The 21,428-nt window shown below is 41.0% G+C and overlaps 1 protein-coding gene across 5 annotated transcripts in view; it reads right to left on the reverse strand.

Moving 5' to 3' along the window:
* The window catches only part of gramd1bb (GRAM domain containing 1Bb), a 65,200-nt gene extending 44,549 nt beyond the window's left edge, over positions 1 to 20,651 (reverse strand). For 2 of the 5 annotated variants that reach the window (XM_070905579.1, XM_070905577.1), the window contains exons 1-2: positions 20,242 to 20,651; positions 13,777 to 13,854 (exon numbers count right to left, since the gene is read on the reverse strand). In XM_070905579.1, the coding sequence (XP_070761680.1) occupies positions 13,777 to 13,854; positions 20,242 to 20,651 (488 nt within the window). Of the gene's footprint in view, positions 1 to 13,776; positions 13,855 to 14,504; positions 14,511 to 20,241 lie in introns of all 5 variants that reach the window. The other 3 variants (XM_070905578.1, XM_070905580.1, XM_070905582.1) reach the window with 3 other exon arrangements.
* Positions 20,652 to 21,428: the final 777 nt, after the last annotated feature.

Genomic DNA, 21,428 nt, shown 5'->3' on the forward strand with positions numbered 1-21,428 from the left:
TCTAGCAGGACACAAATGCAAAACTTTGGACCATTGCATCTGCCATTTGATTTGTATACATATACCACATTGCATTTCCAAATGATTTATTTCAACAAAAAAAATTTGTTTTGCACATTACATTGATACACATGATATTTTACACTACAGAAAGGCCACATGGGAACCAAAATCCCTATTGTGTCCCCACCTCTAACCCCGTGGCGCTCCTGCAGAGGACAATGCTGACAGTGTTTCAGTAAATGATGCCACAGCAGTTTTGTTCCTGGATCTCGCACACTGTGAAATCTGAGGGCCAGAAGAAGTGGAGAGGAACTAGATGCACTTGTTTGATGAAAACACAGTATGCCGTACTGGAACAGCTCCCTCTTTTGGTGCGTGCGAGCATGGCATTCTCAGGTGTGATGAATCACTTGCAGGGCTTTTAACAACTAATGATGAATATACTTTTACTAAAAAAATGGGGGAGTATATGCAGCGGATGAAAGATGGTATAATGTGCCACAACCTATTATTCATCTTTGCTTCAATAACATGAAGCAGGTCTAAGCTGCCATATAATGTCACTGCTCATGTGTGAGGTGTCTTTTGCTTGTTGAGTTATATCCTACCTTTGGGGTTTCCATATCAGTTTCTTCCACTTCTTTTGCTGGGCCTATCAGTGAAGGTAGAGAAGAGTGAATGATAGATTATAGGTAGATTATCTTTACTGTTTCACGATTGTCCTGACGGCAGTTGATGCTAAATAAAATGCATTGGTATTGTTGCCTCATGTCTGCTACATTTTCCTGAAGTACCTAGACTAAAAAACAAACAAACAAAATCTGAATGGACTGTACTCTGTGTTATAATTTATTATTAGCTGGTCTTCTCAAAGAGTAAGAAACCTTTTATTTTGTGTTTTCTGATGACCTTTTCACTGGTAAGAAAAAACAAAGAGGACCAAGAAGCACACGTTCAGTCATTTTGGTGATTATTTAGTGAGCGCTCGGGTTCAAACAACAAGCCCTAACGTGGTTGTAAATATGTTCTGACATTTGCTGTTTTAGTCTTATTCCAATTCAGACGACTTAAAACAAACAACAATTGTTTGAGACTAACGTTTCACACAAAATTACATGTACGTTTGTGTGTGTTTGTGTGTGCATGTGTTTGAGACTAACGTTTCACACAAAATTACATGCAATGGGTAATTGGGCTTACAGAGTGCAGTCCTTTCACTCCAGTCGCTGCTGCCGCCAGTGACTCAATACAGAGCGCCCACATGTACCATGAATCACTGTGATCAGAGGCCCTCAAGCACTCCTCCATCTATTCAATCAATTCATTTTTGCTGGGGCACCTGATAATGCATTTGCCTCTCCAGTCAGAGCAATTTCTTCCCACTCCTTTACCCCTGACTGAGCTTCCCAGCGCCTATTGAGAAGTTTCTTTCGGCTGTGAAACACCTTCTACAGATCTTTTGCCTGTCAGTTATGTAATCGGGTTCGGCTGAGAGAAAACAGGAATTTCCTGTTGAGATTAAACACACAAGCATCAACATTTTAGCCAATGCCGTGTTGCTGCTTGATAGATGCAAAATAAATGCATAGATTCAAAACCCTTCAATATTCTCTCAAGACTACGAGAAGCTGAGAGTGGATGTTTAAAATGACCCGTTCTGTTGCAAACACAGGATGCAGAGGAACAGAGGAAGAATAATCCATGTCCCCTTTGGAAACGGCTAGAGGGGAAATCAATCATGCCTGCTGGAGGAAGGCTATTCACTGGAGACATATTACAGATTACACCACTTGATTTATGAAACCTGGAAAATAGACGTTCCATTAAAGACGAAATATGTTTAAGAAAGGCAATCTGGCACAGAGGATTGAATTTGACTGTTAAGGTCTTTGGAGTTTAGTGTTAATCCTCAACAGCTCTGCAGAGCTAAACCCCTGGATGGGCGTGCAGTGTTCAGCATAGAACAATTGTGCTATTCATTTTTACATGACAGATGGATCTCCGCCTACAACATAGTTAAGTTTCATCCCTGTGGATATGCATCTGGATAAGAGTGCTTATTTGCAGAAAGAAAGCGCATTAGATGTTGCCCTGCTGGGGCAGACATGTAGACATTTAGCGTGATCAGCGGGATTGATTTGCTGATGAACATATGTGAATTACACCGTGAGTCACCAGAGGCCCTGTGATTAATCAGCAGTGAAGGCTGAATGTAGACACACGGCCCACTTGGATGGATACAGTCGGGCTGTGAGGTGAAAAACCTGGATGTACATTATGGCTGGTTCTAGCCTGCTTTATAGTACCTGTCTCCTTATCCTTGGCCACATACTGTAAGTGCCCCAATTTACTACTGTGAGTAGTACACTGGATTGAATGAACCCCAGCTTCATTATCTCACAGCCCTCAAATTCCCTGTGCAACCAATTCTCCACTAATAAGACAGTACATTAAGTGGGCTTTGGACAAATGGATTGGTATCAAGTTCAGCTCCAACTGTGAACAGATACAGACAGACAGACCCATCTTTAAAAACTGATCACTGAAAGGTCTAAATTTAGTTTAGTTCATACCATTAAATGGCATATGTGCATGGCATATCTCCTTGTGTAACTCCACAGTGAGGCAGATGTCCACCCAGCATGAAAACAAGACCTTTCACAAAAGTGGTAAGTGGATGTGCCAGTGACAGACAGATTTTCTACAGACAGGGGTACTTAATGAATCACCTACAGTGAGGGACGTCAACAGCTGGCCCAAAATACAGGCCGTGATGTGATAACGGCGGGTGAAAATCTTAAAAATAGCGTTCTGTCTTTGTTTGTGGAAGGTTTTTAGACTAGATTTTATTGAAAATTGATAGCGAATTAGTTAGAAGGCACTTTTGAAATAGTTCCAAACAATCCATCCAAAAATTTGAGTCTGCAGATGAAGAACCATATGTCCTTATTTGAGGTTTATTTCTAGCAGCAGTTGCTCCCAAAGTGGGTGCCGTACAGACCGGCATGAGGTGCTGCAAGATGTATTCTTCTATTCATTTGGGCTAAATAATGTTTAATCACCTCAACGCTAAGCACAATTTATATTGACTGCAACTGATATTACATTTTCAAAAATGTCATGGCCCTAAGCGTATGAGAGCTTCACACGCTTAGGGCCATAAAATGAAAACCCAGACATTTTCACACAGCATGTGTTTTCAATCTGAATTCAGTGGTTTAATGGACAGTGCTGTCAGAGGAGGTTGCTCATCTCACTGACCAGCGGTACAGGAAACGGTAGCAGAGTAAAGTTCATTGTCTGACACAGTTTGGCTTTTGTACGGCCGACCTCACTGGTGTTTAGCAGGATGCTGGTGGATGGATGCTGTGGTTCGAAAAGAAACACGTAGAAAAAGTTTGAGGAATCCAGATCTGAAAACCACAATTTGAAGAAGAGATGGGCAATATGAGAAAAAAAATAATACCTACATCCTAATATGTTATTTTTGCAGATATTGATATTTGATAATTTTGTAGCTTTGACAAATTTAAGTGATTCAGGTTTGCACTTATTTTGTATAATGTGCCACTTATTGAGTCACGGAGACAAATGTTTATTTGCATTTCCATAAACTACACATACAAGTGCACTAAGTATAATATAATCTTTACACATTGGCAGCAGCTAATTTATTGCTTGGTAAAATAGCTAGTACATTTGGTAAAACATTTTTTTTTAAATTGTGTCAGCCAGAAACATTGCAATCTTCTTGATGGAACAGGAGGGTGGGAGCTCATCAGAAATGACACTAACACCAGTTGGCATTTTAGGAGCACGGTAATATCAATCATTGCATCTAATGTCATACTGACCACCTCTTCTTTGCAGTTTTGTCTGTGGTCGAAGGGTTGTGTGCTCTCTGAAGTTTAACATCACACGGTCAACACCCCCAATAATTTGAATACACTGTACCACGTGTGTTTTGGTTTTGAATTATGTAAAAATTGACGACATTTTAAATAAAAATCAGTAATCAATGGAGGTTTTGGCGGATTTAATGATCTGCAATAGTAAAGAAAAAAAGGATATAAATTACGTCTTACTGTATGAATGGCATGACACCATTTTATAAAAGGTTTGGAGCGGCAGGCCCATTTTGTAGTAGAAATTTGACACAGATGCTTTAGCCAGCAATCGTTTTTCCAATAAAGCAAATGAACTATTTTTTCTCCTTGTCTCATAGTGGAAATCATGAATCAAAGCGTGCTTGAGCTATTAGCACTTCTTTCGCTCCTTAATGACTATCATTCGTTATTCATTTAAGGGCTGAAGAGATAGTTATGTGAGGGTAACACAGTAATACCTGCCAGGAGTATTTATCACAGAGAGGTAACCTGAAGCAGGGCTAGGACTGCCCTGTATACCCGTCGACAGGCACAGTAAATCCAACCAAATTGCCCTTAATGGACCTGGGGAGCAGAGATCACAGCGGAGATTTAGGACGCCTTAAAGCCAGCTGGAAAATCCCTTCTACTCAAATGTGTGTGTGTGTATATATGTGTGTGAGGTATATTGCAGAAATACTGACATATGGTGATTTATTCCACCTATCCCTGCATTCATCAGGTCAAGGTAAACACGTGTATATTAATCATTTTGACACATTCCTCCTATTTGAAAAGAAAAGAAAAGCTGACACAAACAGACAAATATAAGAATATGGAATACTATATACTACTTAGAGACACAGCCTGTTTTATTGATTCTGATCTGTTTCTCTACACTAAAGCACTAAATGTATAAAATAGCTAAACATGCAGCTTTACATTATTCCTATGTTGTCAAAACGCATGTTTAAATCTTTTAGGCGGATAAAACAAAATGTAATTGACATTTAAAAGTCTGTGGTGGACGGAGAGAAAGCAGATGCATTTTCTCATCAAAGGTCAAACAGAAAAGGTTACAGCTGCAGAACAATACCAGGGTCATCTAGGCCATGTGACATGGTCACTGGAAACTACATTAGCACTTCATTCAGTAGATAATCAAAGGATGATTGTCAGACAGCCACAGGACCAATTCTGGACTATATGGTAATATAGTACAGAGTAGTAGTGCATATAGTAGTATATGTGACAATAACCAGGGTGGGAGTTCTTATAACAAATCAGATAGTATTAGATATAGAGAGATATATCAATTCATCATTTAATACTCGGCTGTAATTAAATCTATGGAACTTATCTTGTATCCTATTCAAATATAAATATAAAAGGTTTCAAATATAAAAGGGTAATAATGGCATACATTAGGTTTCATATTAATTTCATGCACCTCATCCATTTTTCAGGTCAGCTAATGTGCTGTTTTATCAAACTCAAGCCTACAGAATGAGGAAGCAGCACAGGTAAAGGAAAGGTAACAGAAATCAGACCTGACCTTATGTTTGTGCATGGTGAACAGGCAGACACCATCCTGGCCTCTCTCCTGGCTCTCATGGCCTCTCTTCAATCACTGTCCCGCTGCTTCGTTGTCAGATTGTCACTTGTCCGGCATGCTTTGTCATCATCGTCAAGCCTCATAAAATCCCCCTTGTCCTCCTCTCTTACACAGCACATCCAAAATCAGCCAGAGGAGAAAAATAATGTCACCAGCTCAGAAAGCACCAGCACTGAAAGTTGCAAACAGAGGTGATACAGGCTAAAATGCCTGTTCAGAAGCCGCAGGATGTAGAGACTAGAGATGCCACTATCCTGATACAGAACATATCTAACCAGTGCTCTCCTCCTCGCTCACGGTTCCTTGCAGCTATTGTCAAACCCCCATCTTTCCTCCCTGCACATTAAAAACACAGCATGTTTCAGTTTTCTGTCCAGGTGGTTTGCAGCCTCGCTTCCTACCGCATCACCTCACATCTGCTTCGCTGAGCCATGGATGAGCAGTTGTACGAGGGAGGATGGGTCAACGATAGGAGCGCTCTGATTGGCTGGCCGGCCATGGTGTGTGTGTGGGAAGGTCCCTTTGGTAGGCTCCCTGCGAACGGCTCTGCTCGATAAGGGTGGTCCTTCACCTCCTTTCCTCCTCTCTCTGCTTTATCATCCTCCCTCCCCTTCACTCTCTCTGTCTCTCCTCCTCCTCCTCCTCCTCCTCTTCCTGACTCCCCGTCTGTGCTACAAGCTGCAGGCACGCATCTGCGCTCCTCGACCAAAGCATCGCGGAGCAAAATCAGTGATATGGTGGCTGCACGCACACAAACACCCACATGAATATGGAGAGGGGATAGCAACTACGTCATAGCACCTTGCAGACATACCCTGGCAAAGCGCATGACCCACATTCACCAAAAAAACCCACACTTGCATCATTGTCATCATTGGATGTGCTGATATGATGATATGATCTTGTGTGCAGCTGGAACTAAACTGGTATGAATCATTAGGGAAGTTTGCCCAGAGGAATCAGACACCACTAACAAATAATAAAATACAATTAGACAGAAAACAACAATGCTGTCGATGTACCCATGTAGGCTAATGAAGGGAAACTGCAGCCATACAGTACATTTAGATGAAGAGATTAGCACCGAAACGACTGAAAATAATGTAAAATAACAACAAATTAGGTGGGAAAAAGCATTTTTCAAACAATGTTTAGGATGTGTCTGTTAAAAAATAAAAAAACATTTTCTGTCATCACAAATTGATGAAAGAGTGCATGACGTAAACTAGATTAGAACAATTATGAGGAATATTTCTGTACAGTTTTTGATTTGAATTCATTCCGGTCTCTCACAACATGCTGTCTTGGCCGAGCTTGTGTGAATTATGCTCGACTGTACCGATTTATCCTTTCCTTCGTTCGAAAGTCATCCGGAAACAAGAAATTGGGAACTCGTCTATTTTGTGGGTATCATTTACTCAATATGTTGGATCCTTGCTTTTCTGAGGCTCCTGCACAAAGTAAAGAGAGGGATCAGATTATGCTGACCTCCATCACTGGGAGCTAATGACTCAAACCACAGACAATGATCGATAATCCAGCAATCGAGACGGCGGAAGAGCAATGCGGACATTAGAGCAAAGACAGAGAAGGCACAAAGTACAACACGGGACTGTTTAGGAGAATCTCGGCAGCAGAGCTCAGTGATAGTCATCATAAGGACAAGATCAGTTACTGTCACATTATTCAACTCTGCAGCCACCAAATACATCATTATTTCTACCTTGCAGACTCACTGACAAAAACTCACTCGAACTCTTATTTCAAACATGCAAACTACAGAGTTTCCAAATGCACTTGCATCCTGCCCACTTTATCCAGCCAGATGGCTTTTTGCATGCATTATTTACAACTGGCTTTGTAACAAACTAAGTATTGATCTTGTGCAGTTTGTGTGACTCCTGACCACTTAGGAAATACCTGCAGCGGGGTTACAAGGGATACGGACAAATCACATTTTAAGACATGTGTTTGGGCACAGGCAAGACAGGGATGATTTAATATAACCTTTCTTGCTATGAGATGGACTGAAGGAAAATTCACTCTGTCACTTTCACTTCCAGACTGCTCAGTTGGCACCAGTGTGAACTCTATTGGTAGAGAAGGACTTTCACAGTTCATAAAGCCAGTAAGGTGTAGGGGCAGCATAATCTGGAATTTAGCATTAGCATTCTGAAGATTTTGTGACGCATAAAGATACTTTGCGTTGAATAATAATGTGTGTCTGATGTGGTTTCTCCACAAAAATAATCAATTTCTTATGTCAAAAGTTTACGACTGGACACAAGATGTCTCCCACTTCACTACATACTGGACAAGACTGGCTTCCAGACTAGTTGCGGTGTCACAAAATCATGCCTGTATGTACACGCTTTAAACTCATCTTAAAAAGGTGAGAAACTTTTCCTCCTTCATCAGATGAATGTGAAAACAGCCTTCCAGCATCAGACTCTGCACATACATCAATCTGCACAGTGAAGCTCAAACATCCAGGTGAAGTAACAAGAAACAGAACATGTCACTGAGTGGACGTGGGCTTTGAATTTTGCTTGATATGGAAGTGATGACTGAACACTCTCAATCCTCAAAAACAACAAAAAGAAACGTCACTTAGTGTAATTGCTGACTTTCAGCCACATATCACACTAAACATTGATTGAACTTCCCTGTATTTTCATTAAAAGGCACAACGACAGAGGAAAACTTGTGTATTTTATCCATATAATGCGGCAACAGTAACAGACTTTACAATGAAGTCGTTACTGGTTATTGGATATAGGTGACATCAGTTGGAGTGGTGTACAGACAACACACACTATGTTCAATAAACTATCTCATGGTTGTGTGTTGGAGTACAGAGACTCCTAGTGGTTTAAACCTGGCCCAGCCTGCTAGTCACCTGACTCGCATGCCTGACCACTCAAAGCATACCAAACCAGACACACGCATACCAGAGTGCACACACACAAATCCACCAAAATAACAGTGTCCACTCAGCTCAGAAAACGTACCAGACAAACACCACCTCTCCTGACTGATCACTGCACACACACACACACACACACATAAACGCCCGCCAAAAAGCCAAGAGCTTTCACGGTATTGGCCTCACAGCAAGTCATGAATATCACTTCTCGCAGCCACAATTATTGGTAAATAATGCACAATATGCAGTCAGTGCTGAGTTACCACCAGACATCATTTGCCGCTCGTGCACACATAAAGTAAAAACATGCAAATCCACATGTACTAAATGTAGATATCATTAAGAAAACTAACAAAAGGAGGAGATGTAGCATTTAAAACTTGAAGATGTGGATTATGCAACATGGAATGAAACCAAACATCAGGAAGATGTCCTAAATGTTTTGAACTGTGATACTAAATCAGTGCATATTCAAGTTCTCATCGACCAAGTTAAGCACGGAGGACCAGCTATTCATGAAATTCCCTGTTCCAACATTTCTCACGCGGTGCACCACAGACTAAAAACACCATTACCTATCACTCACCTTTTCAGCTTGTGCCTTGAACCCCTTTGCTTCAGGACTGGCACAGTGACTCTTGTGACAGCACAGCCTTCACACCCTGAAGAATAAAGTGTCTGTGCCCACAGCGTGTGTCCACAGTGCTGACCTGCCACCGGCTGGCTAGCTAAAAGACTAAAAGCTCCACAATAGTGTTCAACTCACAAAGCCCTGTTTGTGTGTGATGTTGTTTGTCCAATAAAAGCAAACAATGGCATTCCATGGCTTGCAACTGTATTCACTGCTGGCCTCTCCAAATGTAAAGCGCATTCAGACACCTTGGTTGGCGGACAAAGCCGCGAATCTGTGTCACATGCGGGGTGGGCGGGCCGGGGCAAATGGGGTGACAGCGAGGCCAGTCCCGCAGTATCTCTGCCCCATGAGCCCACCAGTGCACGGTGCACGCTCACACTTCAACAGGTAAAAGACGAGTAGTCAGAAAGCAGACTTACCTGATTTTGTCCGCTGCACTGTCAGACCTGCACAGGAGAAGAGAGGAGAGAGAACTCAGTCATGGGGAACTGAATCCACTGCCACTGATTTCAGTTCAGTTTAAATTCAGTGCAGTCTTACACACTGCACTACTACTTCAAATACCACTAGTAATCATAATAATGCTAAAATAGTAAAAACATTCACTGGGTATCACTTTATTTACCATTTTAAGAAGTATTAAACAATGAATAAATGGTTTATAACAGACTATTAAGATTAAGCAGTGTTCATCATTGTCTCAACTCCTCCTATGAAGCATCCATTACTGGTGTATAAATAATTAATGTGTGTTTGATAACATTATGTAACCCAGTTGTAATCATAAATAATAACAGTACTGAATCCACCTGTGACTGATTCGTACTACGTGTTAACAGTTGACACATTCTTTAAAATATAGTATAAAGTCTAATTCTATATCATTATGTATGAATGCAAATATACATAGTGTAATCAAGCATTCATTAAGCGTACATAATCCAGTTATAGATGCTTAATGGGAGAAATTATATCATTGACTGATACATTAATAAACACTTAAAAATGTCCTTATATCAGCTTACAGCTACATTGTCGTGTTTTATACAGATGTGTTATTACACCTGATAATATACAGCTCTATTCTCGAGCCTCTTCTGTTCAACATCTACGTGCTCCCACCAGCTCCAATTATGGAAGACAACAAAATGTCTTACCATAATTATGCAGATGACAGATTTATATAACGATATCACGCGGTGACTAATGGTCCGATACAAGCACGGTGTAAGTGCATTTAACAAATCAATGACTGAATGTGCCACAATTTCCTCTAGTTAAACAAAGATATAAGATATAAGATATATAGATTCATATATACTGAAATGATTGTTTTTGACTAAAAGTCGGGGCTCAGCTTCGGTCTCTAGTGTTAAAGACCACAAGCCAGAAATCTTGGTGTAGACATGGACTCAGACCTAAACTTTGACCTCCAGATTATGACATTTACAAAATCAGCCCATCTATCTAAGAATATGTCAAGAATTAAAGGACAGCAGGATTTGGAAAACTTCTCCATGGGTTTATCTTCAGCAGGCTCCACTACTGTAATGCTGTCTTTACAGGTCTCTAAAAAGTCGAACAGACAGCTGCAGCTGATTCAGTGTCCTCACTAAAACCAGGAAAGTGGATCACATCTCTCCAGGTCTCACATCTTTACGCTTTCTTCCTGTCTGTCAAATAATTGACTTCAATACTGCTGTTGGTTTATAAAGCACTGAAGCTGCTGAAGGAAGGTTTAGGGCCACAACTACATTTCTGATCTGCTGCTCCGTCATGAACCGTCAGACCTCGGACACGGAGAAGCAGCATTCAGTTTTTATGCACCACATATCTGGAACAAACTCCCAGAAAACTGCTCAACCCCTCAGTTTGTTTAAATCAGGGCTTCTCTGTTTGCCACAGCTTTTATCAAAGTAAATCTGGGACTATTTATTCATATATTGCACTGCACTGTAATTGTTATTTTCTGTCTAATTCTATTTAGGCTTATTTTCATCTCATGTTCTATATGTGTGTCTTTTCACATCGTCTTTTTTATATTGCCTTGTGTCTCTTATATCTTGTCTTAATGTCTTTTATGTCTTATGTAAAGCACTTTGTTGTTGTAAGGCGCTATACAAACAAACATGCCTTGCTTAAACCTGCTAAATAGGGAGGGGTTAAAGTAAAGTGTCACAAGCCTTTAACAGACAACCAAGAGTTTAATTTTGCAATTTCACTGTAGTTACATAAATATATACTCCATACTATAAATTGACCCAGTGATGGCAGTGTGTAATCCCGATTCACAACTCACAAATATGTGCTGCGTCATCTCCACTGATGAGTCATATTACACTGTCTCAGCAAAGTCACATTGTGATATTACATAACTCTATCTGCAGTTAGAGTGGAGGAGGGGAACTTGGCAGAAGCCTCAGATGTAAATAAACGAAAATGACAGCAAATGAGCAAACTTGTCCTTGTGTCATCCGAATTTGATCAGTGTCTCTCCCAGAACCACCGCGGATGCCCGTGTAATCCGGCAGAGGCAGCTAAAATCACAGCTAGTGGTACACATTAGCCGACAGCCTGCTGCCACTTCACCGGAAAATGCAGCTGCACACAGCACACTGAGCAAACTTCAGCACACACGACAAACAGACAGATGCAGTAAGAGCAAGACAAGACTGACGGACATGGAGACGGCGAGACAGGTAGAGAGGCAGCGGTGCAGCCTCCAGGCAGAAATGCAGCTGTTTTTACCTGCAGAGGAGACATGACATTCCGTGCCCTCTAAAGCCGGCTACAGAACGCTGCTCTCCCTGCAGCTGCTGCAGACGCCCCTCACTAGCTATCACCAGCACAGCAAAGAGAAGAGCAGCGAGAAATCCCATAGGTTTGACAGGTACTGTTCCTAATTCGAGCGAGTGGAGACACTGAGTGAGAGGAGCGCGCGGGAGGCAGAGCCAGAGAGAGAAACATGGGGAAGAGTGCAGGACAGAGAGAAAGAGTGGAGGTGTAGTGTAGACAGAGCAGAAAGGCGAAGACAGCTAAGTGGGTGGATATTACGAGGCTAGACGAAGAGGATTCCTGCACGGCTTCTGTTTCATCTGTTTTATCAGAACATTCCTACACCTTGGTAAATTAGGTATTACCACATTATTAATACATGTATGATGACATGTAAGATCAGCAGAAGCTTCTTCTCTGTGCAGCAGTAATATTTAACTAAAGGCTACATTATGTTATGTTTTGCAGATGCTAAAAAGGCTAACTCTGCATCACCAAAAGCATGAGATTGACGTGTTCCTGTATTTTCTTGCCTTATGTTTATTTGTAAGAAGGCTATGGTTGTCTGATATGATTGTCAAGCTAAATACCTTTGCCAAGAGCTGATGGGTGTTAAATTTGGCAGAGATTTAGTGTACAGGTTGTCCTTAGTGTGATATTTAAGCGCTGGAGGTGAAAGCTAACATCTGGGATCTTTATGTTAGCTGCTTCACAACATTACTCTAAGAACCATGTTGCCAAAAAACAAAGACAGAAACAAATCATAGACCACAATCAGGACTGTAGAAACACTGTAAAGGATTTGGAGACTGACTTCTTTCTTACTATTTTTCACCTTCATGGATCCCTGACAATTAGGTTGCAGGACAAGCAAAAAGAGAGACCCCTGCATCAGTGCACTTATCTGCACTTCTGCTTCCCTGATACATCCTCTTCCTAATCTCCTGGTAGGAAAGAAATCGCTCACTGAGTTTCCTCCTGGCCGCATGGCTTTACCTCAGGGATAAAGTATGAAACCGCATCTCACATCCCCAGGCACACACACACACACACACACACACACACACACACACACAGACACACACACACACACATGCTTAAAGCAGACAACAGTACACACACGTACACACTCGGTTCAATAACTGAGTTAATGTCCAGGCCTGTCACTGGGGCTCCTATGACAACTGCAGCATATTCCAAGGTGATAAAGAGCTAATGATACCGCCTGTCTCTCAACTCAAACTGAGCTGTGGGGAAGTGGAGACAACAATCAGTGTGGGCGTAGTTACACATGGGCTCTATTTTTATTACTATTACATGACTAATAAATAGGCAGAAAAACTGTTCATATTGACAAAAAAGGACTTTTTATCAATATGCCTTTAAAGTCAAGTGTACCAACACCCTCTATGCTCTTTAAGTCCTCATTAATGTCACTGGCATTACTCCATTAGCACAGAATAAGCCTCTTCCAAGACAAATCATGTCAGCAGGTTGAAGGCTTTAAAAAAATAGGAAATAAAAAGCCACAATGAAACAGACAGAAGCGGGTCATGTAGCAATGCCTTTGTGCACCAGTATGAAGAGGAAGTGCCCCCTAGTGGAGAATGCTTGCAAGAAACAGACTGAATTAGGGAATACATTGACATTTTGACTGGATTATTCGTCCCAGTACCATGACTCTACACATGACCTGGTGGACTAGACAGACACAATGTGCTCTGACTTGCTTTGAAGTCACTGTAATATAGCTATACAAATAAGAATATTTCAAAATTATCAACATATACTGTATGATTCCAGCAGTAAAATGCTTCCTGGATTTAATCCTCTCATTTTGATTTAAGAAATATTTTCATTAAAGTTGGGAAAATCTCTTCTAAGAATGAGGCCCATACAGAGGCACACACACACACACACACACACACACACACCAACATACACACACGTCACTCACCTCTCCTCTCGGATAAATGGAGTCAAGAAGCGAGTGTTGTCATCTTCATGGCTGCTCTGCAGGCTGCTTTGCTGACTGCTCTGCTGGCTGCTGCATGAAAGAGAAGCGAGGTTGTCAATCGTTACGGTTCTATTAAACGGAAATGTAAATTTCATCTTGTGTTTTCTAAGAAAAGGTTATTGATCTCAGGAACCAGGTTTTTCCTAATGTGTTAGTTACTTTGTACACTACCATGGTATATTTGCCTCCTGCAAACATGAAAACATGAAGAAAAACAAAGCATTGCATGAATAGACGTATTGTATACACACAACTGTTAATTTTTGACATAACATTTATTTTCAGCTGTTTTGCACCACTATATTTAGGGCCCTGCAGGGTAAAAAATGTCACAAAATGTCACATAATCAGAAGCCTTATCTATTGCATAGATGCAAATTAAGCATTGAATATACATATATGACAACTGTCAAATACTGTATATATGGCAACTTGGTCCGTTTGGATAATGGTCGAAATCCTGTCTTGTACATGCACATATCCAGTGCTAACACTAGAGGGGGCTATATGACATAGGCTATGCAATAGATAAGGCTTCTGATTATAAGAGGGTTACAGATGTGTTTTGAATATAAATATAACACCAAGAAATCTTTGGAAGCAATCTCTGTCACTACAATCCAAAAAACAATGCAAAAGCTCAAGTTTAACACTTGTTATATGGTTACTTCTCTCTTTTAAGAATGACATCACATAAGCTTGATTGCAGGGTGCCCTAATCCCTCTCCAACAGTAAGGCGGGACGCAGGAATGTGTGAAAAAGCTGATTTTGAGAGTTTTGGTATACTTTAGATGCACTCAGAAAACAGTTTTCAGTCTATAATAGCCATGACCCATCATTTAACCCTGTATTGACTTAAAATGTTATTTTTCTCAGAATAAGTGAAATTATTTGCTCAATATTTACTTATCGGTACACAATTAAACTAAATAACACCGAAAACAAATCACCTCACAGGCTTGACATTGTTTTTGAATTTTTTTCAGAGAAAATACAAGTGTTGAAAGTATAATGACTTTATAAAAAGAAATTACAATAAGCTTTAAAAATACTTGAATACTGTAAATCAGTGGCATGCAGTGAAATATAGCTGCATGTTTTCATGGAAAAAAAAAAACTAAGTTCAGCATTCACCATTCATGCATTTGAGCAGTTGTGATGGATTCGGTAGAAATGAAACTGTTTTTTTTTTGGAATATCACTTCAGCTCCACTCCCTCACATCTTAGCTCAGCCTTCCTCTGCAGCAGGTGCTTTGTCTCTGCAAGCTGTTCTCTCAGAGGGAAGACATGTGCTGTATAAAGCAGATGTGTTTGTTCGTGTTTATGCAAGTGTTTATACTTGTATCCCTGTCTTTTAGTGCATGTTCATGTGAAATCACGAGGACAGAATGTTGACATGGCTTGTGTCCTCACTGGATTATTCATCGGTCATACACAATTGATGGAATATGCGCTTTGAACATGATAGCAATGAGCTGCTACAAAAATGTTGCTAGGACAACTATCTACAGTACACAGTAAAACCACACAAAATGTGCATAACAATTAATTATTTTGTATACCAACCTCGCAGAGACTCGCAGAAGTCTGCTCTTTAAATATTTGGCTGTTACTGGTGTAAATATATTGAAAGTTGTTAAGAATTTACTGTATTTACTGTAGTTTGAAATGCAATCAGAACATTATTAAGAGTTACCTTTATCAGAAAAAAACTTGCATTGCGATGATCATTCAGTTTATGACCAACATAAAAATTAAACTGCTGAAAACATTAGAACTGGAAAACTTTTGAAGTTATTTCAGTGAATTTTCATCATCTTACTGACTGCTGTAAGGAAGCAATTTGAAGAGCTGGCAGACTTATTAAAATTTCTTCAAATGGACAACAGTAACTTTGTGAGAGGTTGTGTGTCTGAAATATTTAAATGCTTGGGCAAGGTGGAAGCAGTGAAGCCTGGTGAAAGATACTGCACCACTTCCTCAAAATAGCCCTGCTCTTATCAGCCTGCAGAACAGCAGATTCCACTGTGTCTGCAAGCTGCCACTGTTCTCAGACGCACACGCACACACACACACACACACACACAGTCCACACATCACATGCACCACAGAAAGTAAGACAGAAACAAGGCTAAAATGATGAGATTAAGATGCTGGAGCGACAACTGCAACTAAACAAACAACAGCAAAGACAATGAACTGAGTGCTTGACAAAGACTGACCGACCGACCAGAGACCAGGCTCCACTTTGAGGTCAGAGCAGATTAAAATCCTCATGATTTTCACTCCATCACAAAAGCTTTAGGGATTTAAACCAATCCGAGTGGAAAATAGCATCATGTTCCATCTCAATGAAAGAAAGCTCAAGCTGCATCAGAAAACTACATTTCATCAGGTATTTCAAATCATCTCTGAACCAACCGGACTCAAAGCAACTCACGCTGCTTTAAAATCAGTTCTCTTCTGACCACCTTTAGTCATTACTGTATGTCTAAAGACATCACAGCTGCTGAGGCACTGCACAGAGTTTAAAACTGTTCAGTTACATCTTATATTATGTTCTGAATACTTACAGCATTTTAATTGCGTCCACAAGCAGAATACCATGTTAACATTGGTGGCACTGCACCTGACACCATAAACAGACAAGTATTCCATTAACTGTCAATGCTCTGCCAAGTTTGTATATTAACTGGGCAATATCAGCAGGTTTCAAGCCACAAACCCTCTGTTAGTACTTGTGAGTGCACTGGATTGACTGAGAACTAACCATACTGCACATTTTGTGCACACATTCAGTCACAAAGCACGTAATGATCTTTTAAAGTGGCATAATGATAATAATGACAAACTGTAGTTTAATTCCTAGGAATTTTAACCAGCCATATAAAAAAAAACTTTTCAGCTGAGGAAGTCTAGAAAAACAGCTCATTCAGAGGGTCAAAGTGCTGGGCCGCCATGAGTGTCATCCTAGCTGGAGGTAAAAGGTCCAGTGTCCAGACCAAAATGTAAGACTCAAGTCACATGGTTGAAACTTTGAAATGGTTTTCCATTTGTTGATGTTGTTAGATTCTAACTATCACATCAAGCTCAGATACATGTTGATACAAGTACAGAAAGATGTTTAGTAGTATTACAATACAATTCAGCAAAATCCACACAGGCAGAGGTGGGTGAAACTTTACTCAACTACTGCCCTTAAATACAATCTTTAAGTACTAGTACTTTATTTCTATTTGAGATGTTCTACTTTTCCTTCAGCACATCTAAATTAAACACAATTGTAGATTTAACTCCACTAAATACTTCTGACAGCTATTGCGAGTGACTTTGTGCATTCAGATTTTACCTTACAAACATGATTCATAAAACAGTTAGTATCAGCTAAAAATTGTAGCAAAATTGAAATTCCCTTTTTCCTTTTTAACTCTTGTGTCAAGGCTGATGCAGTGTTGCTTTGATTTAGCCTGTTCCACGTTGTATAGTTGTTTGACAGATACATTTAAGAACAAATTTGCAGGTTCTGCAAAATAAATCATCCTGTATTTATTAAATATACCTCAGCAAACTCACATAGCTAGTGAGTGTGTTGGACCACTGGACTGTTAAACAAAGATAAATCTGAAATAATGTAATTTTGGTGCCAAAGAAGAACAATTAAAAGTGAGCTCACCTCACAAACCAAGCAGGAAATCTTCTGTAGTTATGGACTCAAATCTAAATGTTAACATCCACATTAAGCCCATTACAAAATCACTAAAGCGCTGAATGGCTTGGGGGGAAAATGCATTTTTAATCAGCTGTTATGAACCGTTCAGACCTCTCAGGTCATGTAGGACAGACTCACTGTCAAAACTCATGCAACTCATGTGCCTTACATCAGCAATATCAGCAACTCTTGAGGTCTGCTCCAACTCCCAGCTCTTTTAAATTTGCTCTTGAGAAGTGCTATACATAAACTTGCCTTGCCTTGCATTGCTGCAGGTGCAGCTCATGTTAGCTCACAACAGGAGGTGAATCTTATACAACATCATCAGTGAGCATCCTCCTGTTTTATGTTCATAGATAAGCATGCTCCATACACTGCATGGCTAACACCAGAGCCAATGTGCCCACATTAAGTGCCTCAACTAAAGAAGGTAGCCTTTTTTTTTTTTTTTTTTTTTTTTTTACACAATGGTGCTGTTGTGTAATAGCTTGTCAAAAACTCCAAAACTGCCCACAAGGCAGCAATAATAATGTGGACAACAGTGCTGACTTTAAAGACAATATATAGGACACTGTGCAACAACGTGATAAAACCTGCTTGTTCTACTTCTTCAATAATTAAGTGAAGATAAACGTTAAGAACGGGATTATGTATGTCACACCCACACTGTTTGAAGCATGTAGGATTTTTAATGTACTACATGCAGCAGATTGAGGTGGAGCCATGTCGTCTTAACGCCACAGTGTGGTATTAAGCTGAGGAACGCTTGTGAGAACAGTCCACATTACACACTGAGGGGGAGCCGGGCTATACGTGAGGTGTGCTGGACAATGACAGTATTTCACACTGCTGTCGGGGTTATACACTCATGCTTCTGGAGGGATAATGTCTTCAACTCAGAGAAAGATAACACATTGATGGAGTGAGTATTGAACACATTCCTGTCTGCCATCTGTCTCCAGATACGGCAAAGACAGAAAAGAAATAACTACCAGACATTTGATTTCTCATCTCAAAGAACTGCACTTACTCACAATAGATTGTGAAAAGATGACATTATGAAAAAAACGTGGGCCACGTCCAATCAATTTTCCCATGAGTAATTAGAGTACAATGAAGCAAGCAGAAGGTTGAAACACTGCAATTTGTGTATGAATAATGCAAATGCTGTGGTTGACTCCATTTTTCCATAACTGCAACTCAGTGACGTCTCTGAGCTCAGTGCATTGTCCTGTGGTACCAGGAACTCTCAGGTAAAACAACAATCATGGCTTACCAATAGCAAATATACAGCACCCATGCTCAAAAGTTAGTTCATAGAGCCATAAATGAACTTGATTGTATAGTATAGTACATCCAAACACAGGTACTTTTGTTCCTTTCCCTAATTTTAATTACACTCGGCTGGAAATATTGCAGAATTATTCCTTATGTTGAACGTTCTGATTACACAACACAACTATTAACCTTCAATCAGCATATGTTCATTTAACCTGTTTCAATGAGGAAGCTCACTTTACTTAAATTGTTGAATTACTTTAACTTTGAAGGGGCCGATTTACTTTACTGGCCTTTTATGACCTTTCCTGTAGTGCCACCATCACATCCTGTATCTCCGATGTCAGTATCTCTCACAACCATGCATCCAAAAGGAAGAAACCTATTGATTTTGTAAACCCTTCGACCTTTCCTTTAGTGCTGTTGTCAGGCCAACCTTTTAAGTTTCAAATGACCCTACAGTATTTCCCGAGCCCTTTGTTTTAAACACACACACCGTATTAGTGTGTACATCCCAAGAGGGAGCAATCTGTTAACTTTGGTGACCCTTGGTCAGAGGTCTGCACTCCTTCTTGTTGACAAGTGGAACACTTTTTGCCATGAATTATTGTTTCAGCAGCTCTTGTGTGAACTATACATTCCTGTGTGCCCTCTAACCTTTACAGTGCTAACATGGGTTGATCTCACATTCCCTGATCAATATGTAAACAAACGAGTAGGGCCCAACAATCAAAACACAAAGGATGAAGACAGCTTTAAATTGAAAACTGATTAGCAGGTCTTTAAATTTCTATCTACATTCAGCTTCCTTAAAACTGGTGCCTTGTGTCATTTGGTGGTTTTCTGCAAGGAGGTTGTTTTTCCAGTACTACACTCAAGTGAATCTGGTCACCCTACACTTACATGCTACAACACCATAGACCGGAGAAAGATGTATCCAGATGCATACCTCTGCCAATAAAAACATCACTGCTGAGATGTTGCAAGCAATTGACAACAGCAGTTTTACAAAGTGATAAGACTCAAGAGAACTTTATTGTCAACCCATCCATATACAAGTACACAGTAGGGATGACATCTTGTTTCTCCAGGGCCAGTGCTACATTTAATATAATGCGCTTCAGAATCTTTAGAAAAACCATCACTGTAACTTCCTAAATTGTGTGCGGCAATTAGGCTGCTTGTTGTTGAACAAGCATCAAACTCCGAAAGGTGAAAAGAAGCTAAACAGAAGTCTAAATGTTTATTCTTCTAAAATACCTGAGTTGACATGGCAACAGCTTCACTCTCTTTCAGTTAGTGATACACCACATTAGTGCAGGTAGCAGGAGCCTTGCAGCAGCATGGAGGTATTAGGGAAGATGAGGGGAGAAGAAGGGGAATCGGGAGAGGTGAGCAGGGAGGGCCCATACCAACCTGCTCTCACTGGCTTGTTCCTTCTTCTCTCGGACCTTCAGCCACTTCCTCAGCAGGAAACGCTTACGTCGTGGAGAGGCACTGGGCGTGGAGCAGCGCGACCAGGAAGAGGGGGCGTCTTCATCGCTGGATGGCGTGATCTCAATGGAGGGCAGCTGGAGGTACTCCTTGGAGCCAGAGCGGGATCGGGCCGTAAGGTGACCGACAGTTAGCTGCCCCCTTTCGATCTCCTTCTCGCTGGGCACGTTCCTCATCCGCCGCATCTTGAAGCGCTTGCGGCGGAGCGTCGGGGTTGAGGAGCTGGATCGCATGGACCCATCCGACACGGCGTTGCTTCCTCCGTCTGAGTATGCCGGCGCATCGTTTGGGACGCTCACCTGGAGCGAAGGGGGTCTAAGAGTGTCACTCATGGTCCTGACTAGCTTTCTAAAATTAGCTAAAGCACTTTTCTTTTTTAGATCCTTGGTTACAAGAATTGCAAATTCTGCAGTTCTGCAGCTTGAAGGCCTATGAGCTACAGAAGAGTTGAGGTTTAGTGCTGAACAGATGAGGCACAGTTTAGATTCTTGAGAATCTTGGGTGGACCTCAGCTCCCTCAGTTCCTCTTTGTTTATTTTAAAGCCCTCTCCACGTGCCAGCCAATGGATTGAAAGACTGGCTGAGAAGTCCTGATAGCAGATATCTTGGGCCTGACCAAGTCCTTCTGCTGCTCCTCAGCTGTTGGTTGATATGTATCAGTTCAGTGGCTGGCTGACAGACTGTGAAGAGCAGTCTAGTGGCAGTAAACTCAGTCTCTCAGGCTGGGGAGGAGAGGGCTGGATTAGATAACAAAGGGGGCTTCTGTTCTGAGAGCAGCAGATGAAACATGTATAAGGCCTGTCAGGGAGTGTAACACAACTCCTTTGCTGGTCCTCCCCAGGGACTGGCAGGCCAAGTTACACACACACACTCACTTACACATTGGCTATGCTACTGTTCAAGCTGCCAAAGCTGTTACCTTAGCTGCTGTTGCTAATGCTAAAGAGGAAGGCACCAAACTGTCAGCCCTTGAATATTGATGCTGATGTTGTATAAAGGCTGGGAGGTTGTTTGTGGTCACTTTGTGCTCATCTTAAAGTTGCAGCAGAGGAAGACACTGGCGGCCCAGGATGTGCCCATGCTGGAGGGTGAGGTCCGTCTTGTGCCAG

Source organism: Enoplosus armatus, chromosome 5 (genome assembly GCF_043641665.1).
Source record: "Enoplosus armatus isolate fEnoArm2 chromosome 5, fEnoArm2.hap1, whole genome shotgun sequence".
NCBI classification, from domain to species: domain Eukaryota; kingdom Metazoa; phylum Chordata; class Actinopteri; order Centrarchiformes; family Enoplosidae; genus Enoplosus; species Enoplosus armatus.